General features: G+C 41.1%; 1 protein-coding gene across 3 annotated transcripts in view; it reads left to right on the plus strand.

Moving 5' to 3' along the window:
* TSNARE1 (t-SNARE domain containing 1) overlaps positions 1-23335 on the plus strand; it is a 427700-nt gene that overhangs the window by 235553 nt on the left and 168812 nt on the right. For 2 of the 3 annotated variants that reach the window (XM_067292261.1, XM_067292262.1), the window contains exons 9-10: positions 5637-5709; positions 18356-18438. In XM_067292261.1, coding sequence (XP_067148362.1) covers positions 5637-5709; positions 18356-18438 — 156 coding nt within the window. The remainder of the gene's footprint in view (positions 1-5636; positions 5710-18355; positions 18439-23335) is intronic. The other variant, XM_067292263.1, reaches the window with a different exon arrangement.

Consider the following 23335-nt stretch of genomic DNA (forward strand, 5'->3'; position numbering starts at 1 on the left):
AAATGAGCATTCTGGGATTTTTAGTATTATTATTTGTTTGTTTATTTTTTTCCTTAATCATCTTTTACTAAGCAGTTAAATGAGAGCAGCACAACACATTAAAGTTAATTCTCAGTTCTTCACATTTTGCTGAACTTTAGCCTTCTTCTCTCAAAGATTTTTACAAAAAAACAAACAACTCCCCCATGCCAAAAAATCAGAAGTAATTTCTCCTCATTTCCTGGCAATGATTTACTACTACAATGCTCAAGTGCCATCTCAAGTTACTGAAACTTCATTGTTTTACAAAATATTCTACAGAATTTATAAGTTATGAATAATACCATACATAATTAAAGCTTGACTATGTTTGACAAGTGAATGAATGATGTACATTTTCTGATGCATTACACCAGTCTTTGGTTGCGGGTTGGTTTTTGTTTTAGTGTGATTTCTCCCTTTTTCTTAAAACTGTTTCTCCTACTTCTTCAGTTACTCAACAGTTTGGTGTATTCAGGGATTCACAACATGTCTCCCAGGTTTTATTACAAATGAATGTGATTCTGTAGCATTATATGATTGAATGCCATGCCACTTATGTTCAGAACAAGCTTCAGAAGACGGGCGTGGATTCGTTTTGCACAATTTCTAAATTTGCTAGGAGGAAAGCTGAGTTCTTTAAAACTGGGGTGGAAGCAACTGGACTTCTTGGCATGATGGACAAGAGTTGCAAGAGGACCTGAGCAGATGACAGGTCACCATGCAGTTAGCCTTATGAGAGGCAGGTTCTTAGGGAATGTTTTCTGTGCTTCAGAAAACACCCTGGGATGATAAGTGGAGAAGAGAGATATTGCACATCACCCTGTGGACGATTCCCATATGTATTGCAGGGTATCTGTGGGTTTCTCCTCTATGGTTCAAAGCAATTAAAAGCACATTTCCTCCAAAACACACACATACCCTAAGACTTCCAGGCTTCCTGGGGTGTTATGTTTTGAGAGCATGAGCTGAGAAAAGTTGGTACCATAGGAAAATGATTTCACCAAAATCTGTTCCCAAGCTTCACTGGTTTTGTTATCTCTGTATTGAACAAAAGTTTGCCCATATCCAGTGTCAGATATTGCTTTAGACACCTTTTCTGCTCCTATGTCATGGACTTAAAATGGTGCTGTCTTGGCTGAGCTTGGGTTTGATTTTGATTTTATAGCCTTTGTTGTATCTGAAAAGTTGATTCTATGAAGAGTAGAAAAAATGAAGTCTGGTTTTGTCTGAGTTGTATCTTGTTTCAGTTTTTTTTTGATATCCAGTAAGTTGTGAAATATTTCTAGGATTGGTGCACTCAGTAGCTCTCTGCAGTTTGGATTCTCTGGTGTCTAATAGCAACTTCTCTCATCTTTCAATTAAATTTCTAGAAACTTAAAGTCTTTGTTCCAGTTCCACTCTGTCAGTTTTGATTGAATGGCACATGGTTAAAAGGTTGTGAGGGGCAGGGGTGGAGGAGAAAGGGGAAAAGACAGGCCAACACACAGATACTGTGTTTGTATAAATGCTGTTTCTTTGGACTTAGTATATACTCTCCAAAAGGCATGTAATATTTGAATGATGTTTAGATTTTCTTAGGAATTTAAAATAACTTGATATTTTCTGACTTACATATAATTACCTTTAAAATTCTAGCTCCCCTCCTTGCCTTTTTCCCCAGAAATCCACTTTCTTCTCAAGGACTTCTTGCCTGAAGAACTTTGAACTGTAGAGTACTTACTTACATACATTGAAGGGGAGAATGAATGAGTTTCCGTTGTTGCTTTGCTAAACAGCTGAAAGAAAAGACTGCAGAATTAAGTCATTAGTATTTGACCCTCTTTTAGATGAGAGGACCTATCCAGTTTTGCATAGTATCATTTATGAATCTGTATTTCTTGACTCAAGAAACCAATTCCAGCATCAAAGAGGAGGATCTCTGGGATACAATCTAACCAGATCAGAGTCAGCTAGTTACTTGACATAAAGAGTTAGATATACTATACAACTGCTCATGTTTTTCATGGAGGTTAAGGATCTCCATTAAACTTTTGAACTAATGAGGAGGCTACACTATATTCTTAGAAGTATTTGAACATCTTCACTATGACCAAAAGTTCTGGTCTAGTTTTTCTTGGTGTGAGCAGATGCATGCTCCTGAATGAGCTGAATGATTTCACAGTTAATAACAGATAACCTGTAGGAGTGATAGTTTTTGACATGCTGTTTGGCTTGCTCAGGAATTCCATCTTTGGCAAAAGACAGCTGCTGATGAAGCTCATGTTCTTCATCAGGTATTCAGCCCATTCAGTTGGCTGGAGCAACGTGCAAAACAAACTGGTTTGGGGCAAATATATTCATTTTTGGGTTAAAGATCTTTACAGCTGGGAAATTGTTACAAGGTTTTTTTTGTTTGTTTGTTTATTTTTAAACGAGCTAATATCACCATACTCAACTTGTATCTAATACAAATTCACTGAAACAGGTAAATAAGAAGTTAAAGCAGTAAGAGAACAAATCTTTAATTCTTCCACATCAAGACTCATCTAATACAGAAAACACTTTCCCCACCATGGGAGAGTGCAATTATAATGAGGGAAGGCCAAGGCTCACTGCAAGTCTATTTGTAAGAAATTTGGGAATAGAAATGCCAGCTGGGAAGAGTTAAGGTTACATTTCTCTTATGGTAGGATGTGAATGTCTGAATAAGGCATAAAAAGATGTCTTATCTATAGCAAATCCTTTTCTTTCTTTCTTCTTTGCAATTGTTATGAACTTCTTAGTTCTTATACAACCTGGAGTGGAAAAATACAGTGAAATGTGTTTAGGTCCTGCTATACTATACATACTGTACTGTACGTCTATCCCAACATGTAGGAAGTCAAGCAAAGGTGGCATGAGGCCTACGGGGATGAACAAGGAGCTCCTGACAAAACTCAAGCATAAAAAGGAAGCATACAAAAAGTGTCAGAAGGGAGAGGATACCCACAAGGAGTGTAGAGACACTGTCCGAACGTGCAGGGATGGCGTTAGGAAAGACAAAGCCCGTGCAACAAGAAAGGTTTCTACAGGTACATCAACAGCAAAAGGCAAATTAGGGAAAATATTGACCTGCTGCTGAATGGGGCAGGGGCCCAGGTGACAGGAAACGTGGAAAAGGCTGAGGTACTCACTGTTTTCTTCTGCTCAGTCTTTAATGGTAAGGCTGGACTTCAGGAATCCCAGGTCCCTGAGACCTGTGGGAAAGTCCAGAAATAAGAAGATCTTTGGCGGAGGAAGATCAGGTCAGGGAACATTTAAACGAATTGGACATACACAGGACCGTGGAATGTGATGGGATGCACCAATGAGTGCTGAGGGAGCTGGCCAATGTCACTGTGAGGCCAGTCTGGATTATCTCTGAAATGTCATGGTGATGGGGAGAGATTCCTAAGTAGGAAGAGAGAAAATGTCACTCCTATATTCAAGAAGGGGAAGAAGGAGAATCTGGGGAGCTACAATCCAGTCAGCATCAGCTTGATCCTTGGGAAGGTGATGGAGCAACTAATCCTGGATACTGTTTCCAAACATGTTATAGGCAAGAACATGATTAGGAATAGTCAGCACGGATTTATGAAGGGAATATCATGCCTGACCAATCTGATAACCATCTACGATGAGATAACTGGCTTGGTAGATGAAGGCAGAGCAGTGTGTATTGGTTAACCCCATACTAACAAGGCTTTTGACAGTCTCCTGTAACATCCCCGTAGACAAGCTGGTGAAATATGTGCTAGATAAATGGACAGTGAGGTGGACTGAAAACTGGCTGAACTGCTGGGCTCAGAGGGTTGTGATCAGAAGCACAAAGTCCAGCTGGAGGCTAATCACTGGTGGTGTCCCCCAGTGGTCAATACTGCATCCAATACTGGTTAACCTCTTCATTAATGACCTGGGCAATGGGACCAAGCTCACCCTCAGGAACTTTGCAGACAATACAAAACCATGAAGAGTGGCTGATACACCAGAAGTTTGTGTTGCTGTTCAGTGGGACCTTGAAAGGCTGGAGAAATGGGCAGAGAGGAACCTCATGAAGTTCAACAAAGGGACGCACAGAGTCCTGCACATAGGGAGGAATAATCCCATGCACCAGGACAGGCTGGAAAGCAATGGAGAAGGAATTATGGGTCCTAGTGGACAACAAGTTGACCATGACCCAGCAATGTGCCCATGTGGCAAAGAAGGCCAATGGTATCTTGGGGTGCATTAGGCAGAGCATTGATCCTCCCGCTCTCCTCAGCCCTGGTGGGACCACATCTGGAGTACTGTGTCCATTTCTGGGCTCCCCAATGCAAGAGAGACATGGATTTACTGGAGCAAGTCCAGCGAAGGGCCGCAAAGATGATGAAGGAACTGGAGCATCTCTCATATGAGAAGGGTCTGAAAGAGCTGGGACTGTTCAGCCTGGAGAAGAGAAGGCTCAGGGGGATCTTATCAGTGTTTATAAATACCTGATGGGAAGGAATAAAGAAGATGGAAAAAAATACTCTTCTCACTGATATCCAGTGACAGAACAAGAGGCAATGGGCACAAACTGAATTACAGGAAGTTCCATTTAAACATAAGAAAAAACTTTTTTACTCTAAGAGTGTTCAAGCACTGGAACAGGTTACCCAGAGAGATCGTGAAGTCTCCACCTTTGCAGATTTACAAAAATTGACTGGATACAGACCTCAGCCACCTGCCTTAGCTGACCCTGCTCTGAGCAGGGCGGGATGGACTAGACCATCTCCAGCAGTCCCTGCCAACTTCATCCATTCTGTGATGTAAACAGCTAAACAAAATGCATCCTTCTTGAGAATCTTTTTTATGCTCTACTAATATTGCCTTTTTGGTGGTGCTTTCAGCATTATCTCATTGCTAGATTAATTGTTTCCATTAAAGTCAGAGATGAAGTCAACATATGCTCACATTTGCTCTTGTATATGGTAGGTGTTCAGAAATGAGGGAATCAGATTCAATGGCAATATGCTGTGTTTTAATCAAGAAAATTTCTGTGCTGCATTTAGTTCCCTTTCCTCTTCTTCTTCTTCTTGTTCTTCTTCCTCTTCTTCTTCTTCTTCTTTTTTTTTTTTTTTAACACTTGAAAAGGTATAAATGAATGCATTCATCAAATAGCTGTCCTGATTGCCCTAACAATATGGAGACTGGACTTCAGGGTTTGGGGTTTTTTTTTTATCAGATCTCCATCAATTTCCAAATAGCCTTTTATCAGAAAGATACTATGCTGAAATACCTGTTTGTTTGTTTTTTTAAAGTAAGAATTTGTACTCTGGGATGAAAGACCTGCATCAAAAATACCTTTCCAGAAATAGAATGGTTTGGTGCTGTTGTTTTTATTGCTCTTTTTTTCTCTCTTAGTGATCCACAATTCTGAAAAGCAACCGTATAATCTAATCATTCTACTTGTTTCTTATAGAAAGCTCAAATCAACTGGCTGACTTAGATCCAGCTAACCATGGCTTTGTTTAAGGGGATTTTTGATTTACTATGGGAGCGTTACAAATTTTTCTTTTAATTCTACACAGACAAGGTTTTGGGGGGGTTGTTTTTGCTTTATCCATTCAACATTAGTATTAAACCTTCTGTCTTTTCAGAGTGACATGCTGGATGTGAACCAGATCATTAAAGACCTGGCCTCCATGGTGCATGAGCAAGGAGACACCATAGGTAGGTATCACTGCTAAAGTACGTGCTTTATTACCCTCCTCCAACTTTGATGTTGCATGTTGCCTTGTGAGTAACTTTGTTGATATTGTGTTTATTTTTCCTGTGGCTCGGGCATTTTGTTCACACAGTGCTGACAGATCTGACAAGCTGCCCTTTGTAATAAAGTTCTCATATTTGTGATAGTTAACTGGTATACTTAGCATAAAATAGACTTTGCAGTGAGAATAATCCATTCATTTTTGACTGTGAAAAGGAAGCTGGAGAATACATAGCATTAACTAAAAAGGGAACCAATTCTTCCTTTCTACCTGGATTTGTAATTAAAAAAGCAACAACAATAACAGTAGCAGTTACCATTACAATTATTGATGGTGGTGGAGAAAATTAAGCAGCTTGCTTCTCCTAAATGGAATTTCCTTTCCACATTAGAGAATATGTCTGATTAAATTTACAGTAGCCTAACATCATAATGTACTCAGACGCATAGTCGGAAACTTCTGCCCATTAGTTGATCTCCTCTTGCTCTCCAGCGATCAGTGACTAGGAGCGTGGTGGAGGAAACTTGGGAAGAGGGGAGATGAGAGAAATTGCTGCTATTATCTTTCAGCAGAATCCCATCTCTGATAGCCACCACTTTTCATGAATAGAGGAATAAAACACAGTAGATCTAATCCTTTTGAAATCCCCCTGACCCTCATCTTTGCCACTGCTGTCTTCCGATGCAGCTAAGAACAATCAGAGAATTTTCTGTGTCTCTTATTTTGCCAGGTGTGTATGATAATACTGTGCAGTGCTTTAGAAGTCACTGGCCACTTCCAAATTTGAGAGCTAACAGCCCTAAAGCAATGTTGAGGGATCTAAATACCAGAGAAGCAAGTTTTATGGAGATATTGCTAACCCGAAGTGCTCATTTTGGAGTTCTCACTGGAGTTCATGGGGGCTGTATCAGGACAGGCATATGCAGATCGCAAAAGACAAAAAGCTTCTCTGCTGTTTATTAATTACTCTAAAATTGTTTGCCAAGCCCATACCTTTGCAAATTTGCACTAACATCAGGCACCTCTTTTCACAATGAAATGAGCTAGCTACATCACACTGAGAAACATTACTCAGGCTCACAGGTGCAGAACAAAATCAAGATGATATGTAAAATAATTATTTCTTATTTCCTTTTCTTCTTATTATTTTGTTTTTCTTTCTTTTTTGGATTCATGTTTGTTTGGCAGCTCATTTTTGTACATGGATAACTTTGGAGTCTGATTTGGCTCCTGAAAGCACATCAGATGTTAATACCTTGAGGGACATGACAACATACATCAGTTAGCTTCAAGATCCTTATAACCGCTTTTATTAAGGCAACATTTATTATTTTTTAGATGTTACCCAAGTGTAGAAGTGGCCCCAATATTAACTTGCCTGTGAGAAAAAGTTATGTGAAGTAGGATGTTTTGTCTTTATGCCAGCACAATGCTTTAGTTGCTTTCACATCTGAGGTGTTCTTTCTTCTTCCCATTGCACTGCAGCAGATTTTTCCAGTTTCTTTAGGAGTAGCTTTCCAGCCTAGCAGCCAGTGAAAGTATCCCCCCAGCCAACTGCTGCAAGATCCCACTGTTTATCTTTTGACATTCGTGTTACAGAGAAGTAGGAGAGATTAAGAATCAGGAGGTGAAGGGAGTCGAAACACCCACGGTGGAAGTTCAGCAGCAGTGATGATATGAGACAGTTCTCGTGGCATTTATTTTTTTAATGCGTTCTTCTTACATGCATGAAATGAAAGCTCTGTGTGTGCTCAGGTTATTGGAAAACATAGGAGAAATGCATATCCAGGGAATGTGAAGTGCCCCACTCAGCAAAAGACATCCAGGATTACAGAGCAGACCACCCTCTTGTTCACCCTGAACTGGGAGGTATCAATGGGGAGAACTTGCCTGGCCTATGTATGGCAAAGGAAGGTTAACTCATGCTTTTTAAAGATTCTTAGAAGTAGTTTTGCTACCACATGGGTCAGTTCCTTAAAGAATACATCCTTAACACTCCCTAGGGGAGAGACACATTTCTACCATGCAGGGACGGGATGGATGATGGAAAATGTTGAGTCAGGGCAGTGCATCTCTGGTATTTTACATGTTCTACAAATAAACCACCATGCCTGGTTTCCTGGTGATAGTATCTTTTTGATATGAATATTTAACTAAGCATTTTGGTATCAGCGAGTCCAAGCCCTTGAAGTCAAAACAAGTTAGTGGCCTAACTTACGTTCAAATCACCGGAAAGAGTCTTTTCAACAGTCTTAAAACAGTCCTTGGCAAAAGCAGCCCTATGCAGCTTCAGCACAAATGCAGGGAGAAGGACATCTCCGTCCCCCTTAGCCAAATCCCATCTCATCCACTTTCTATCCCCATCTCAGTCCAGCGTTATACGTGTTGTTCCTTTCTGATTCTGATCCCCTTAGTCAAGCTTCTCCACTGCATAACTGACCAAAATTCTCTCCAATAAATTCCGGCTGAAGAAAATAAGCAATATGAAGTATGGGCACAAACTTGTCCCATTATCTTATTAATTAGCATGTAAATACCCACCCTTTGGTGCTTTTCTAGAAACCAATCTCAGCACGCTGCCATGCAATGGAGGTAGCACACCAGCAAAACGTCTGCTGCACAGCTGACTGGTTCTACTTCCAACACAAGAAAAATTACTCGAGGCTCAAGGAAAAATTGCTGCTTCGGTGCCCTCCTTGATACACCTCTGCATCCAGAGCAAGATAAGTGAGCCTGATATAGTTCACACAGGACTGAAATGTTGGTGGATAATGTCCCCAAACATTACCAGCCTCCTTTGGAGGCTCTAACAAGGGCCCCTGGGAGGAAATACAAGTTGTGGAATAGGATCCTACAAGTTATTATTTTCTTGGATACTGTGGGAGAGACTTGGGGGCTCTGAAGCACAAGTGGCAAGATCTCCACTAGGTGGAAGGGGAAAAAACTTGGAGAGCATGAAGAAGCTGTGGCTGGAATAGGGCCATCTCCACTGATAGAGCAGAAGGGTTCTGCAGTCAAAGCATCCAAGTCAAGGATTAAGGAGTTGACACTTTGAGAAATAAATTACATTGAGGGTGATTGCTTGAGCAACAGTCACTCATTCCTGTGCTCACGGATGCCCACTCAACAGAACCACAAGTGCCTGAGCAGCTTGAAACGTTCCCAGTGTTCGCTAATGAATGACATTGTTTTACCTGTGTGGGCCTGTTCTTCCCTTGCCCGTGCTGCGATAAATAGACATAATTCCATGAAATCAATTTTAAAATTGGTTTTAAGGAGAAGAGAATCAAGCCTTAAATCTCCAGTTCTTCTGAAGGATGCATCAACAACAGAGTTCCCAGTATTTGTATTAGTACCTGATTAAGGCCGGTGCATATTTGTCCACCTCTGTGGGTGTTTGTTTGTGTTGTATTAGAGAATATTGATTACTGATTTGCCCATGGCAAAAGAAAATGCTGTGTTTTGGGGGGTTTTTTAATCCCCTTTCCTTTGGAAGAGCTATTTTTCTCTCCTACCTGTGTATATAACCTTATTAGCTATGCCAAAATAATATGGAAGATCTACATCCCTTATTTAAACTGCATCAATTCATCTTTCACCAGTTATATCACCGCTTGCAGCTTCATCACATTTCTTAAAGCTACAAGGAAAGACCCATGCTGTTCTGAAAGCATTTTACACATTAAAAAAGTTACATTTCTTCCTCTGTTGGACAGTTTTGAAACCAACCTTCTGCCTCCCTAAAACAGCGAGTGATCCCAAGATCATATACTTGCCACCTATTTTAGGATTACAGCACTGGAGACACAGGAACTAATTTACCACTGCTGTGTTCTTTACCTCTTTGTCCAGACCAAAGATATACAAATCTGTGTTTGCATAGCAGAGCCTGCTGGCTGGAAGAAGACCCTATTACATTACGGAAAGGACTTTCTTTTTCTTCCATTACTTAGACGAGCTTAGCTTTTGGTGCTACTAACATTTCACTTCACTCTTGAAGTGTGGGCATTTTAGATTTGGAAATTATGAGGTGCAGGGTGAAGAAACTTCATAATATGGTTTAAATTGTATGCTCTTCCAGTTTGCAGACTTCAGCACATGGTGCATGTCAGGCTAGAGCACACAGACCTGCCCCAAGCTAAAGCTACAGCTGGTCCTTTCCTTCAGTCTGTAGAGAACTTCTTGATAGGGTCAATATATTCAGTCTTCAAGCAATGCTGGTGTTCACTGACGTACCACATTGTTATTTATTGCATAATAGTAATAATAAGCCTCCTTCAAAGGAAAATATATTTCCATGAATGTAAATGTTTTACTTATTTTGGAAACTTTGGGATATTTTCTTCTTTTCAGTGAAATCAGCTCTGCTTTGCCGCTATTGTTTCCTGTTTTATCATTATTACCTTTCTGACCTGGAGTTTGGTTTAACATGTAGACTCTCTCAAGTCAAGGGAAGGTCATCGACACCCTTCCACATGTGTCCTCCTCTAGTGTGACTGACTGAATGGCAATACAAAGAGTCCGTTGTCGAATGCCCAAATGCCCAAATGCAAATGCCCAAATATGAGCTGGGAAATCATTCAGCTGGAGCCTTAACTAAAGTCTCCCGAGTTATGTGCCTCAGTTGGGACATCTGCAGAAAATCAACACATCTTGAGAATAGTTCTTGAATACCTGAATGCGACAGCTCTGATATCCACATTCAGCTGAATGCAGTCTGCAGACACTTTCCTTTGGTAAAGTTTCCTAAGTGACCTCAGAGGAGACTATTATGTGAATGGGTACATTTAAGTTCTTCCTGGTTCCTGATGAAATGGGGAATCTTCTCTTGGCTCTCTTGATTTCAGCCACTTGTTGAGACATGGAATTACAGGTCAGTGCAAAGCACAGCCCATGCAGGGAGCGCACACTGGGGTATTTCTGAGTTGGTGTTCATGTATTTCACGTGCAACAGAAACCTCCAGTTTCCTTCTGCATCTGAAGCATATATCCTGTCATCAGTTTATATTTCTATTATCAAAGTCTAGCAAAGCTTTATTGTAAACCATCCCAGCTCTTGAAATAGCTCAGTAGTACTATCCCGAATTGCCCTGTGAGTAGCGATTGTGTAAGGGCACCGTGCTTTGTGTAGCCCTGAGCTTGCTCTCCCTCTTCATCTGGACCATGGCAATAGGGGCCTCCACTACCACCTTTCACGTTTCCTTGGCTTCAGACACCACTGTGAAGAGCTCTGGTTCAGGTTAGCCGCAGGCTGGTGGCCGTTGCTACAACTTCATCTTTGGAAGTCGGGTAAGGGCTGGTGTGGTCTTCCTCAGCTAACTCTTTTCACTAGAGGCAACAGGACAAGAAATGGATGCGCTTTCGTGCTTCTTGCCTGTCTCTGCTCTCCGTCAGCGTGAGTTTTTGCCTCTTCCCTCGTTGCGTGTGGGGTTTTATTTTTAGTTGTTAACGCTGGCTGTGCTGGTAAGACAGCACACGCGGGCCGGTAAGGAAAAGAATAATGGGTGACTCTGCACTTGTAAATCTAGTAATGCCTAAAGATTTGTCTGCTGCTCCGTGTTTGACCTTCGTAATGTGATTGGGCCAGTGTACTTGCAGTTAATGAGCCAACTAATTTTGTACAAGGAACGAGGCTCTTCCTTTTGTGCTGTTTATTGCCACCAGTAGGATCCTTCTCACACCAATTCATCTGAAGCAGTTATCAGCATGTTGGACCCGCTGTGCTCTTGATTTCTAGCATTGCTGTGGCTGAGCAGTAAATGTCATAAAGGTACAAGCTGCCGAGGTGCTAGGTTTATTTCTGCTGGGAAGTGTCATACTCTGTCACGGTATTTGGGAGACCACGGCTTCGGTAGGTTAAGTAAATCAAACAAGCTGTGCAAAGAAAAGGGGGGGTCAAGCAAGTTGTAAATATCAGTGACTTTACTTTGTAGGTAAAAAACATATGGTCTTTCCAAGACAGCATGCAAAAAATAAAGTATATTTATTTCTATGACTCAGTCCCCTCCGCACCCCCATCTTCATTTATTCCTGTGACAAACCCAGACTGCTTATGCACTCAGTTCTCTGATGGGAAGGGAGTGTTGTGTTAACTGTAAACAGAACTGGACTTCTGAAAAATGCTGCATGCAAAACGCATCAGTTTATGAGCTGGATTTGGGAAAAAAAATGTAATTAGTTTGAGCTTTTCTCTCTTTTTTGTCAATCTAAATAAAGATTTTTATTGCAGTTGAGAAAAATATTCTCTTGGACTTGGATGTCTTGTAATATTTTTTAAAAAGTGCTGAAGTTACATTGCAAGGAAAAAGGAGGAGTGCAGAAGCAGAGGAGTATCTGGAATTTCCCAATCACAGCTAGACTAAGTGCTGTTTTTCTCTTTAAATTGCTCTCAGAGATTATTTTGGAAAAAGCAGAATCTGACGCGTCCATAAATTTCCCCACAAAAATGTCTTGTGTATTGAAATGCCTTTTTCCATCAAAAACAAAAGAAAACGATAAAACATGTGAGTTAATTCTGTTCCTGTAATTTAGTATCTTCACACATGCAAATTTTGTGGGATTGAAGCTAGCGCCTTGGATTCCCCAGGCCAGATGAGAATGTCATATAGAAACCCCTGATACCCTCATCTAGCTGAAGGGCAATGAGGAGACAGGACATCCCCTGCTGCTTCGGGATGCTGTTGATGAGCAGACTCTTCTCCTGTGGTAAATACCAGTAATTTGAGACAACTTGTTTCTCTGCAAGAAGGAATAGGAAATTGCATTGCATCTACGAAAGCGGTAATATTTCTGCACTCTGTTATTTACCACAGAGCAGATGATATGAGGCACCACGTCCTCTGGTAGGATGTACTATTTTCCCATAGATAAATGTAGGACAGCCCTTGAATTTTAAATCCCTAGAGGACAGATTCCGGTAGGCATGGCAAACTTCTGGCAGTCTGATACAGTTTTTCAGTGCATACATATGTTGCAGGCGTTTGACATTTCCAAGATATATTTCAAGGACAGTGTAAATCGCTTCAGGAGCTGAAGTGCTGTAAATTAACGCTGGGGTTTGGCCATTGCCTTATAGCCACTTTTATTCATACGAACTAGGGCTTTGGCCTGTTGGCAGAAGAAAACCAGCAGGAAGAGCTTGTTATGATATTTTAAGATCGTTATAATAGTCTTTCTAGGCCTGCTTGGAAAATTAGGGAGAGCAGTTGTTCCGTGATTCAATTCCTACCACCGAGGTGTGTTCCCATGTGGAAGAATTAGAGCTCTGCTAAAACCGAATAGAAAGCTGGACACTGTCTGCCTTTTGTTGGAAGCAATAACCATCACTTTTGATGACTCATGGAGCTACAAGCTGTATTTCACTGCACCAGTCTAAGCCAATGCGACCCATTAGCTTAGCTTGGCAAACGAGAAAGATTATTTTATAAACCCTCTCGTGCCGAATTTACTGCTTGGCATATACGTATCAGTTTCCATATGACTAACCCTTGTCATTTTAAACTTCACTCCAGAAGAACTACCATAGTTTTCCTTATCTTTAACATCCACAGTTGTGCCTGTAGAAAGCTTGGCTGCTTTTTCTTCATGGAGTGAGACACTCTCATAGCTCCAAATACATGGAAATTATATATATATTTTTTTCCTCTCTCACTGAAAGCAATTTCATACAAAACTTGGCTTTTAATTAAGAAAGAAGCATTTAGATACTACCAAAATATTCCTTTTTTATTGCATTTCTCAGTATATTACATTGATTATTTTTAGTCAGAAATTATAGGGATAAAATAGGGTTAAACTTATTGAAGTACTAAAAATAAATGCATATTGTGAAACCTGGAGGGACCTATTTCAGTTATTGCCAATGAGAGCATTTTAAAATTCTCATTCACAAGCTCACTTTCCTATCTTTCAAGCAGCTCTACTAAAAATACTTTCCCTTGAAACCAGCTCATTGTTGCCACTATAAAGACACAGGTCATACAGGTGATTCCTTGATGCATTATGACAGAAACCTCGCTTCAGCCACTTTCACTCCAGTATTTTCATGTAGAAGACTTCTGCTGGTCTGCCTTGAACTCAGAAGACAGGTAAATAGATAGGGTTGAAAGAGACCTCCTGGGTCATCGCAAATTCTGTCTCTGTGTGAGAAATGTGTCATCAAATCATGTTAAGTTACATCTAAAAGCTGGTTAGCTCTGCTGCCTTCACTACTCCTATTGAAAGGATGTGTTTTAGCCTGAAAATTAGAAACCTTTTTTCTAATTCCAAGGCTGCACTTATTTGCCACCATTTGCTTTAGTGCAGCCACGCAGCTCAGTTTTAAGAAAATAGTGATTACAGTGCCTCAGGGTTTTTGTTTGGTTCTAAACTATACCATAATAACAAATTCATCATCTTCAAGTGAAGACAGGAAATTGCTGCGGGATTCGGGGTACTGAGGTACTTCTGAAGATCCCTGAGCCAGGCCTGGATTATCTCACCTATTTGGGAGCAGGGTCACTGTACCTTCATGCCAGGGCCAACGGAGAAAGAGAAAGGCAGCTCCCTCAAGAGGGTTCCTCAGACCATCTAAGGTCCCATCGCCTCTCTGGAAATGCTCGCCTTTCCAGCCCTAACTCAGGTACCTTAGTGAGGAGCCTGAAATTAAGCAAAGTGAAGCTGTGAGCAATCACTAGAATTCAGGAAAGATGCACCTAAATGGCTGTGAGTGGCGTATTCATCATGACTTATTGATATGGCCGACTTCTTTGTGATTTGATCCAAATTCTCTTCCCTTCTCTTGTTTTCCTGGGCAAATCAGCAGAAATCTCTAGCTACATAGTATTACATATTTATGTCTCATTTTCATAGAGTTTTAGGTCTCTTTATGTTGTCTTTTTTTTTTTTTCTTTTCCCCCTGTGCTTCTTGGGTTTACGAGTGGCTGTAGAAAATTTTAAACAGGAGGTTCACTTATTCTAGGCTTAATATTCCCCCATTAGAGACGCTGCCACCAAGGTCCGTCCAGTCTTCTCCTGTAATAGCACATCAACACCTATAGCATGTGTAGCAAATGTCCATTCCACTTGGGAAAGCTGGTGCTGGGCAAAACACTTGTAGGCAGTATTTGCAAAACACGATGCTGTTTTTTTTTTCTTAAGGGCAACATATGATTAGCCCAATCCATGCAGTGATAAGGGTGTGTTCACAGAGTTTAATCTTATCTAAAGAAGGAAAATCTCTTTAGGATCCCCCCTGTAGGTAGTGGAAAGTAGTAGGTTGCTCTGGAGGGCCATTCAGGGAAGCCAAATTCAGCTCCTGCTGTGAATTCCCACCCACCCCTCCAAGAGGAACACAGAAAGATTACTCTCATTATACTAGGATGTCTTTCACAAATTTTCCCTCTATAGCTCTGCTCTGCCCAAATGATGAATTTTCTGAGGACAACCAGCCTTTAGGATGAACTCATTAGTAGAGGGCGTTTGCACTAGGATTCTGGTTAACATCAGATGCGCAAGGAGGAAGTTCTGTCACTTTGAGTAGACCTTTGTCAAGGTGTTCAGCATACTCCCTCCACCCCTTCCAGTTTTGTTTGCAACAATCTCATCATGAAGTAGTTTAATGCACAGATGTACTTTTCTATGTAAAATTATATTTTGTAACCCAAGAACATTGTCTGGCTCTGTGCTTCTAAAATTAACAGGTGTCCCAGCAGGGTTTATCCTTGTTTCTGGTTCAATTCCTTCCTCATTAGTCTTCTCCCCTCTCTCCCCTCCCATCGTAACACATCTGACTGTCACAGCTTGGCTGTAAGCTGTGGCATGTTAGAGCTATGATCTGAGGAGTTGTGGTAACATGACATGGAACTGGCAGGGTCTGATTCTCAGCTGATGCAAACTGGTGTTGTCCCAATGGTTCCTATGGACATACACAGAAAAGTTAAATGGGTCTGGGCAAATCTGGTTAACTTTGCATCATGCAGTCATGGTTAACCATAGAAGCAAGCAGTTGTCACCAACTAGACAACCAGGAACTTGTCACTATAGCTAGGTGACAAGTCATTCCACCTGATGCATCCTGTCAGTGCTAATGGCACTTAATGCCTTATTAACCATTTTGGATTCTCTGCCTTGTGCACTGTCACCTCCAAACACGGAGAGGGGCTTGTAGCTGCCGGTTGCGCAGCACTGTCCTAACACACAAACACAGAGAGCAAGCACTGCCCAGTCCTACAGAGCTAATCTACCCTGTAGATCTGCCTCTTTTCAGCTTTTCCCACACCTCTTTTTCAGTTCTACACAGAAAACATAAAATGTCCCTCCACTACTATTCTTGTAAAATATGTGGAATGACCCATTGCTGATTTGTGGGCCAATCTCAATGTCTGGCAGAGAAGATACCAGGGCCAGCCCAGGAGTTTAGGACAGCTATTCTTTTTAACCAGGAATGTGATGGCAATGGACAGGGATAGTACTTGTGGAGATGTGGTAGTAGGGTTTTCCTTGCAAACTTGCCAAGGATCTCATTATTATCGAGTGACAGGTTGAAGTCTGTCTACCGTTTTGCATTTGCAGTTGTTACTCAGGCTGATCTGATTTGCGTGACCTTGGCTAGATCTGCTCACATGGCAAAAATGCTGCAGACTGCAGTGCTGTTGCACCATTCATGTTTCTGTTCACCATCTTTGGTGATTCAGCACCATTATTTTCTACTCGTACTGAAAATAGAGAGAGAAGAATCTCACTTTCCCAGACAAGATCAATGGAATCAATGGATTGCATCCATTGATTGGATCAATGCAATGCTAGAAATAAACTCTTCAGGGTTTTAACACAGGTGTGTGCATGTGTGTGGATGCATGGTTGTGAGAAGCCCCACAGAAGCTCTATTAAGGCTCTGTAGAAGCAAATTTGATATTCCTCCACAGCCGGATCTTGACTTCCTTAGAAGTCTCTTTATCTCTTCCTCCTGAGTCCTGATTGCAGGAGAAGCATTTGAGCAGATCTCAGTGATGTCAACCAAGGTCCACAGTGTTAGAGTCTTATTAAAAGTTGTTTGAGAGGCTTTGGATATGGCCAATAAAAATATGGTATATCAACCTATAAAAGTGCTGGTCATGTAGGTTGGTCTTGTGTACTGCAGCATGTATAATATAGCGTAAAAGGAATGGAAAAACATCTCTCCTAGCTGTGATGAAAGATTTTGAAAAAGTTTCTAAATGTTAAGCTGAAGTTTGGGGTTTTGTTCCACTGTTCTTTTGGTTTGAGGTCTTGTTGTTAGTTTGCTTTCTTTTGTTTTGTTTAAGTTGAAATAGAAATGCTAATCACATTAACAGACTTGCAACATTGCTTCACTTAGAAATGCAAAAAATTGAACACAACAACTCCTCCACAGTTTATCTGCACACCTTCATTTCTCTACACCTCACAAAAGTGGCCAGTCTGTATTACATTCTTTCTCTCAGAAACAAACAAACAAACAAAAATTACTTAAATCTTCTGTGCCAAGTCTTAATTTAAGACCTAATACCATCAACTGAAGCATTTCCATTAATCTTATCAAGGGTTAGAGGAATCCTTGGAAATTTATTCCCAAATTTCTGCCAGTGGTTGAATTCCTCCTGACCATTTTAATATACTCAGTGGTATAATATCTGCTCTAAAATCCACATAAGCACTCCAAGTGCGCACATTCTCCAAATGGGGCCAGAAATTATTGACTTTGCATCTCTTAGGGGACAAGTTGGTCAAGATTTCTAAGATTTCCATTTGAAATACAAACTCTTAATTGCAATTTATACCATAGGCATGTTGTTTTCTAAGCACAGCTTTGGAGTAAAGTTAAAACTTGTCTTTGATTGAAGTGGGGAATTCTCCCACCACCAGCTGCAGTCTGTGGCTGTCAATCTTTATTATCTAGTCTCGTTTTGGTTCCCCATGGTTCCTCCAGCTTCCCCCAACCCCAGACCTAGGAGTCTAGGGTGAACTTTGTCTCCCTTACTTTTAGGCACCGGCACTGCATCTCAGTCTTAGCTATTTCTGCAGATCTCCCTTGCAGCTTGGAAATGCGGTGTTTAGGCTGTGATTCATCTGATTTGATTAGTTGCAGGCAGCTACTATTGAGTGAGATGAATCGCACCCCACTGACTTGCTCTCCCTTGACTGCAATAGAGTCTGAGCTCAAATACAGACACCTGGGGATTGTCAACAGCTCACACTTATTCAGATGAATCTTATCTCTGAGCTCTAATTCAGACCAATTCAGATACAATCTGCAATGTCTCTTCTGTAATTTAACTCCAGTCTAGTGAAATTCCCAGTCTTGAGCTGATTTACTTGAATTCTCTGTTAGTCTTTTTCATTGATTTCAGCGGGAGTGGGATGAGATGCTAATCTCCATTCTCTCTGGTGGCACATTAAGAGCTGTCAGTCGCACTGCCCTGACTGATAGGTTAGGCTTCTTTATTCATGAAAATTTGGGTGTCTTTCCTATTTGCCTGTAGCACGACTGCCTGCAAACAAGAAGCTGCTGTCCCTTCATGCCCATGAGTAAATTGCTGGATTGCTGTTGGTATAAAGTCTTTGTTTTAGGTTTGTACCCTGTAATTATCTTCTATTATCTTAATTTGCAGACAGTATTGAAGCCAACATTGAGACTGCATCTTCTAATGTAGAATCAGCCAATGAGCAGTTGGCAAAAGCCAGTCAGCACCAAGTAAGTGGGTCTAAAAAACCCTACGGAAACATTCAGTAATAGTATTTAAAATAAAGAGGACACTTGGCAGCTGTGAACCTCATGGCACATGGGCTGCGTTGGATTTGTGTTACCTGGAAAGATGATGAAGCATATCCTAAGTAAGAGTTAAACTCTTTTTTATATATATATACATACATACATGCATATATATATATATGTGAGATTAAATTACTGTAACATTGGCAATTTACATTAGAGTAGTCATTAAGAGATCTACGTATTAAAGAGACATTTCCCAGTAGGAAATTCAACAATTAGCTGCTGTTGTTGTTGGAAAGATGTCATAAAAAGTGCATCATTTAAGTGTGTATGTTCTTCTTATTGGAGTGTTTCTCTATAGTCGGGCAACAGTGCTTTTCAAAAACAAGAGTTGCCAAAAGACACGATGTGGTCGGTGAATAATGGCTATGGGAAGGGTGTTCAGCACTTTTTAAAGGCAATTTGAGGGTTGCTTTCTTTCTTTTTCTTCATTGGAGCAAGAGTAAAATGCACGCACAAAAAAACATTAATCTTGTTTGAAAATAGCTTGACCAGAAAGAACTGTTCGAAGGTTATAGTTAGTACTTTCTAGGGATGAAGGAAAGAAAAAAAAATAAACAAAGAAAAAATTGTTATCACTTGCAATAGATTGATAGAACAAAAGCTGCTACAATGTCTCTCTTTTTTTTTTCCTCAATCATAAATCTGTTTGTTGAAGCTCAAGGTGAGTTTCATGTATCTGGTGTCTTGTTATGACAAACTGCAGCTGAGGTCTATGTGAATACCTGGTGGCTCCTCTTTGGTCTTTGGACGCTGTGAAGGCTGAAAGTCTGGGGCATAACCCAAAACTGGAGGAGTAAGGGTCACACATATTGTACTCCACTGAAAGTGAAGTCATGTGAACTCTGAAATTATTTACACCTCATCTTCTGGTGAAGTACTTTGTGAATTGTGGCCAATAAGAGCAACTTTCACAGAACGTTGATGTTACAGAAACAAGGTATGGTCTTCAGCTCCATTTTGGTTCTCAAGGCATGCATTTTCAAGATAATGTGTGTCATCCTGCATTTGCCTTGAAAATAGCCTGTTGCGTTGTTACAGCAGGAAGTCTAAAATGAGACAAGAATAAACTTAGTACTTGGCAGTAGAGCAGATCTCAAAGCTGTAAATGAATTAATGACAATTTCAGTTAAGATGGTTAAACAGTAGTCAGGCAGAAAATGATTGCAGCATAGCGTAGCAAGTCTGCTTTCTGCAGCCAGCAGGAGTTGCTGAAACAGCCTGCCCAGTTAGGAGGTCCTTTATTCCTCAGTGTATTAACCAAGATGAAGATATAGCTAGCCTTAGCTAGCCAGCCACTGCTGCGGGCAAAGAGAGACTTTGTGTACTGTTTGGTACCCGTGGGAAAACACTTCAGCTTCTCCCATGCCCTTGAAACAAGTCTGTATAGACAAATACTGCTTAAGTAAATTCTATTGTCAGAGAAAATGTACAATCCAGATCTGCTGCAGAGGATAGGTAGCTATGTGTGCTAGCAATAGCATTTGACTACTTGATATGAGTTTTCACATCCTCCTTCTAAACTCTTCCCCGGTCAAAAAAAAAAAAGACAAAAGGCAAAAGGAAAAAGAAAAAAACAACCCTAAAACAACAATAGAGAATATATGGGAAGTATATGGTATGTAAGGCAGTGGTGGCCACCTTGTAGGCTGGAGAAGGCTGCTGGATGGCTCAGTGCAGCCTGACTCCTGCACTCAGACCTGGGAAGCGAACAGGCAGTGGCTGTGTAAAAGCTCTTCTTGCCTCCTCTCTGCTCCTACCCCACGGACCTGCACTTCTTCCCCCATTCTCAATGGACATGTACGTGAAAGGTGGATCATGAGGTAGGTGGAACTCCTTACTGGTAACAATACGGAGGCAGGACAGCAAGATGCAGCTTTGTATGCCTCCATCTGAGGTGGTGCACCATGTCTCAGCAGAAGGATGGGACACTGTTGCTGGAAGGGGCAGGATCAGACAGCCTGGGATAGCAGATAGGCTCAGTTGCTCGGTATGTTCTTAGATACCATGGGAAGACCCTGTGTCCATACTGGGCACCATAATTGCTAACCACGTTGCTGCCTGTAGTCTCTTGTCTCATCTGTAGACCTCAGCCTCTGTAAACCAGAGGCAAGAACACTTCCCTTCTTCACCAAGTATATTCAATAACAACTCAGTGATGTTCTGATATTATGGACACTCTATGGACCCCATAGAAAAATAGCAATACCCATAATGCTTTTGCCTATCCATGATGTAGGAAAGGTGTATCTCATGTCATATTCACTTTACTTCTGTAGATCTTTCCCCGTCATTGTAAATCACTGTGTATACTCTGATTTCAGCAATGCCTGATTTATATTTTTATATTTATATGTGTTTGCTGTATCTGTGGTACAATAGAGGGTGTGACAGGTGAACTTGTAAGAACCATGAACAAAAAAGGTATTACATCCCAGAGGCATAAAATGTTTGTGGGAACTTTCAGTGGAAGAAATACTTTTTTTTTAATTCTTAAAAGATATATTTTTTAATTTTAAATTATAATTGTGATTACAGAATAATTTTTTGCCTTAAACTTATTTTTATTAGAGATAAAATTTAAGCTCGGGCACGGTGTTCCGTCATTACCTGCAGAAAATTGTAGAGTGAAAATGCAGCTGAAGAGATAAATGTTGGGTATTGATACCAGGACTGTGCAGAGACCTATTTTCATATGTAACCCCATCTTGGTAACAGGAACTTGACTATTTTACTTAGTTGTCCTAGTTTTCACTAGAAAAATTAAGTAAAAAAAAAAAAAAAGAACCAAAAACACCCAATAAAAACCCCTTAGAGACAGTAAAGTCTGGCAGTTAAAAGCCAGAAGAAGTAATTTCCTGCACTAGACTTACTTCACTGTGTTTTTCCCTCTGTGAGTGTCTCATACCTCTTGGACCTAAAGCAGACATGAGGACTCTTGCCACTCAATACCAGTTGCCCAGATTTGTCTCATGAAATGTTGTCATGCACCTAGAGAGGATGATTCATCCCACCTATCTAAGGCACCAGTCTTAGGGTGGGTTGAATTGCTGCTGGGAAGGTAGGGATTTGCTGGACCAAACGCAGATGTCTTTAGGAGAGGCATGTAAGTCTGAGTTAGCTGTCTGGACAACCTTTACATCGACAGTGAGGAAGAATTACTTCTAATGCCTGGCTTGTCTCGTCTTACAGGAGTCGTCTAACTCAGGTCAGGTGAGTGCCTCTCTGGAGATGCCTCTTCTCCCCTTTTCTCCATGAGGTCCAGATGATAGCAATTACATCGCAAACATTGCTAGAAAAAATGAATTTCATGCATAGCGCCTATCCCTTCACCCAAGAAACAGGGGATCTCGACACCTGGCAGTGTCGGCACCTGCCCTTCAGATTAGGTTAGGTGTGATGAATATCATCCAGAGGGGCTGGCCGTGACAAGTTTGTGCAGTTTTGCTTTGAGCAGTTTGTTCATAGCTTGCTGCAGACGGACTGAGAGAAAGAGAAGGAATCAAATGCACAATCCACAGATGCATATTAAACCAGTTACTCTTTTTGAGGTGAAGTTTGGCCTAAGTTCAGCTTGGACACACTGGCTGAAGGACTCTCTGTGCTAATTTGTTTTGGAAGAGCTGCTGGTGTCACTCTGATTAATGCTAGTTGCTTTTCTTCCCTATATCCTCTGTGGAAGTCAAACTAATTTGGATGCAGTATCATCACGGAGACAAGCAACAGTTCAGTGACCCACTTGTGTAGGCTAACAACAATGAAGTTTTTCCCTGTGAAGAAACAATTCCTGGGCTTGGCTTTCAGCGATACACAGAGGGGCACTTTGAAGGCTGGAGCTTCATAAATCTGTGGCATTTGCAGAGAGATCTTATTGCCTGGGTTCCACCAGGAAATGGCTGGCTTCAACTTTTTGCACAAATAATTAGTTGGTACTTTAAAAAATGTATGATTTGAGTTTCAAAATCACCTTCTCGGATTCTTTAAGTTTCCTGGTGTGCTAGCCTCTTAAAGGACTTGCCACTTATCAATGCTGTGACAACGAAGATTGTCTCGTCTGTATGGATGTGCCCTAAGATCCTGATTTACACTGTCGTAAAACCATCTCAAAACTATGGTGTGCAGCCAGTCGGCAGACAGTGGCACAGTATGATAGACTTGCACCCTAACATCTCCAGCAGCAAAAGTCCAGGACGCTGAGAAGCTGCCTTGGAGTGATGTAGTTGGAGTATCTCAATGCAAACACGGCTTCCTAGCACGGCTACTTAATCCCCTGGGAAGAAAAGAGGCTAGATGTTTGTTAGACAGAGTCAGGACTGAGATGTAATGACAATATTGTGCTAAGGCTAAGGTACAGTGTAAACAGTCAACTTGATGTCATTTATTGTTTCATTGTGTCTGTCGAGAGTGTGTCTGAGCACGCTTCTTGTTCGGATAATTAGCACTTGGAAGTTTTATTTGGAGGATTATGAAGCTATTCTTTCTTCTGGCAGTTTCTGCCTGTGAAAGTGATGGGAGATGAATAAAACGCTGCAATAGGAACTCAGAGCTCTGTAAAGCTTCCAAGCAAAAGTCATTACCGAAGTGACTGTGTAATTACACAACTAAGCCTTAATCCCCCTCTCCAGCAGCCGGAGGAAACTTTGCTGCCATCCAGAATCCTCATGATTCTGCATCATGATCTTCACTTAGAGGAAAAGTCCTCCCTGAGCTGGCTGAATTTCTCAAACACACTCCACTAGTAGTCCATTTCTGTTCCCATGTATTTCTCAGCGTTCAACAACACAATCATACCAGCTCAGCCCAGAAACCTCTGCCT

Source organism: Apteryx mantelli, chromosome 2, assembly GCF_036417845.1.
Source record: "Apteryx mantelli isolate bAptMan1 chromosome 2, bAptMan1.hap1, whole genome shotgun sequence".
NCBI classification, from domain to species: Eukaryota; Metazoa; Chordata; class Aves; order Apterygiformes; family Apterygidae; genus Apteryx; species Apteryx mantelli.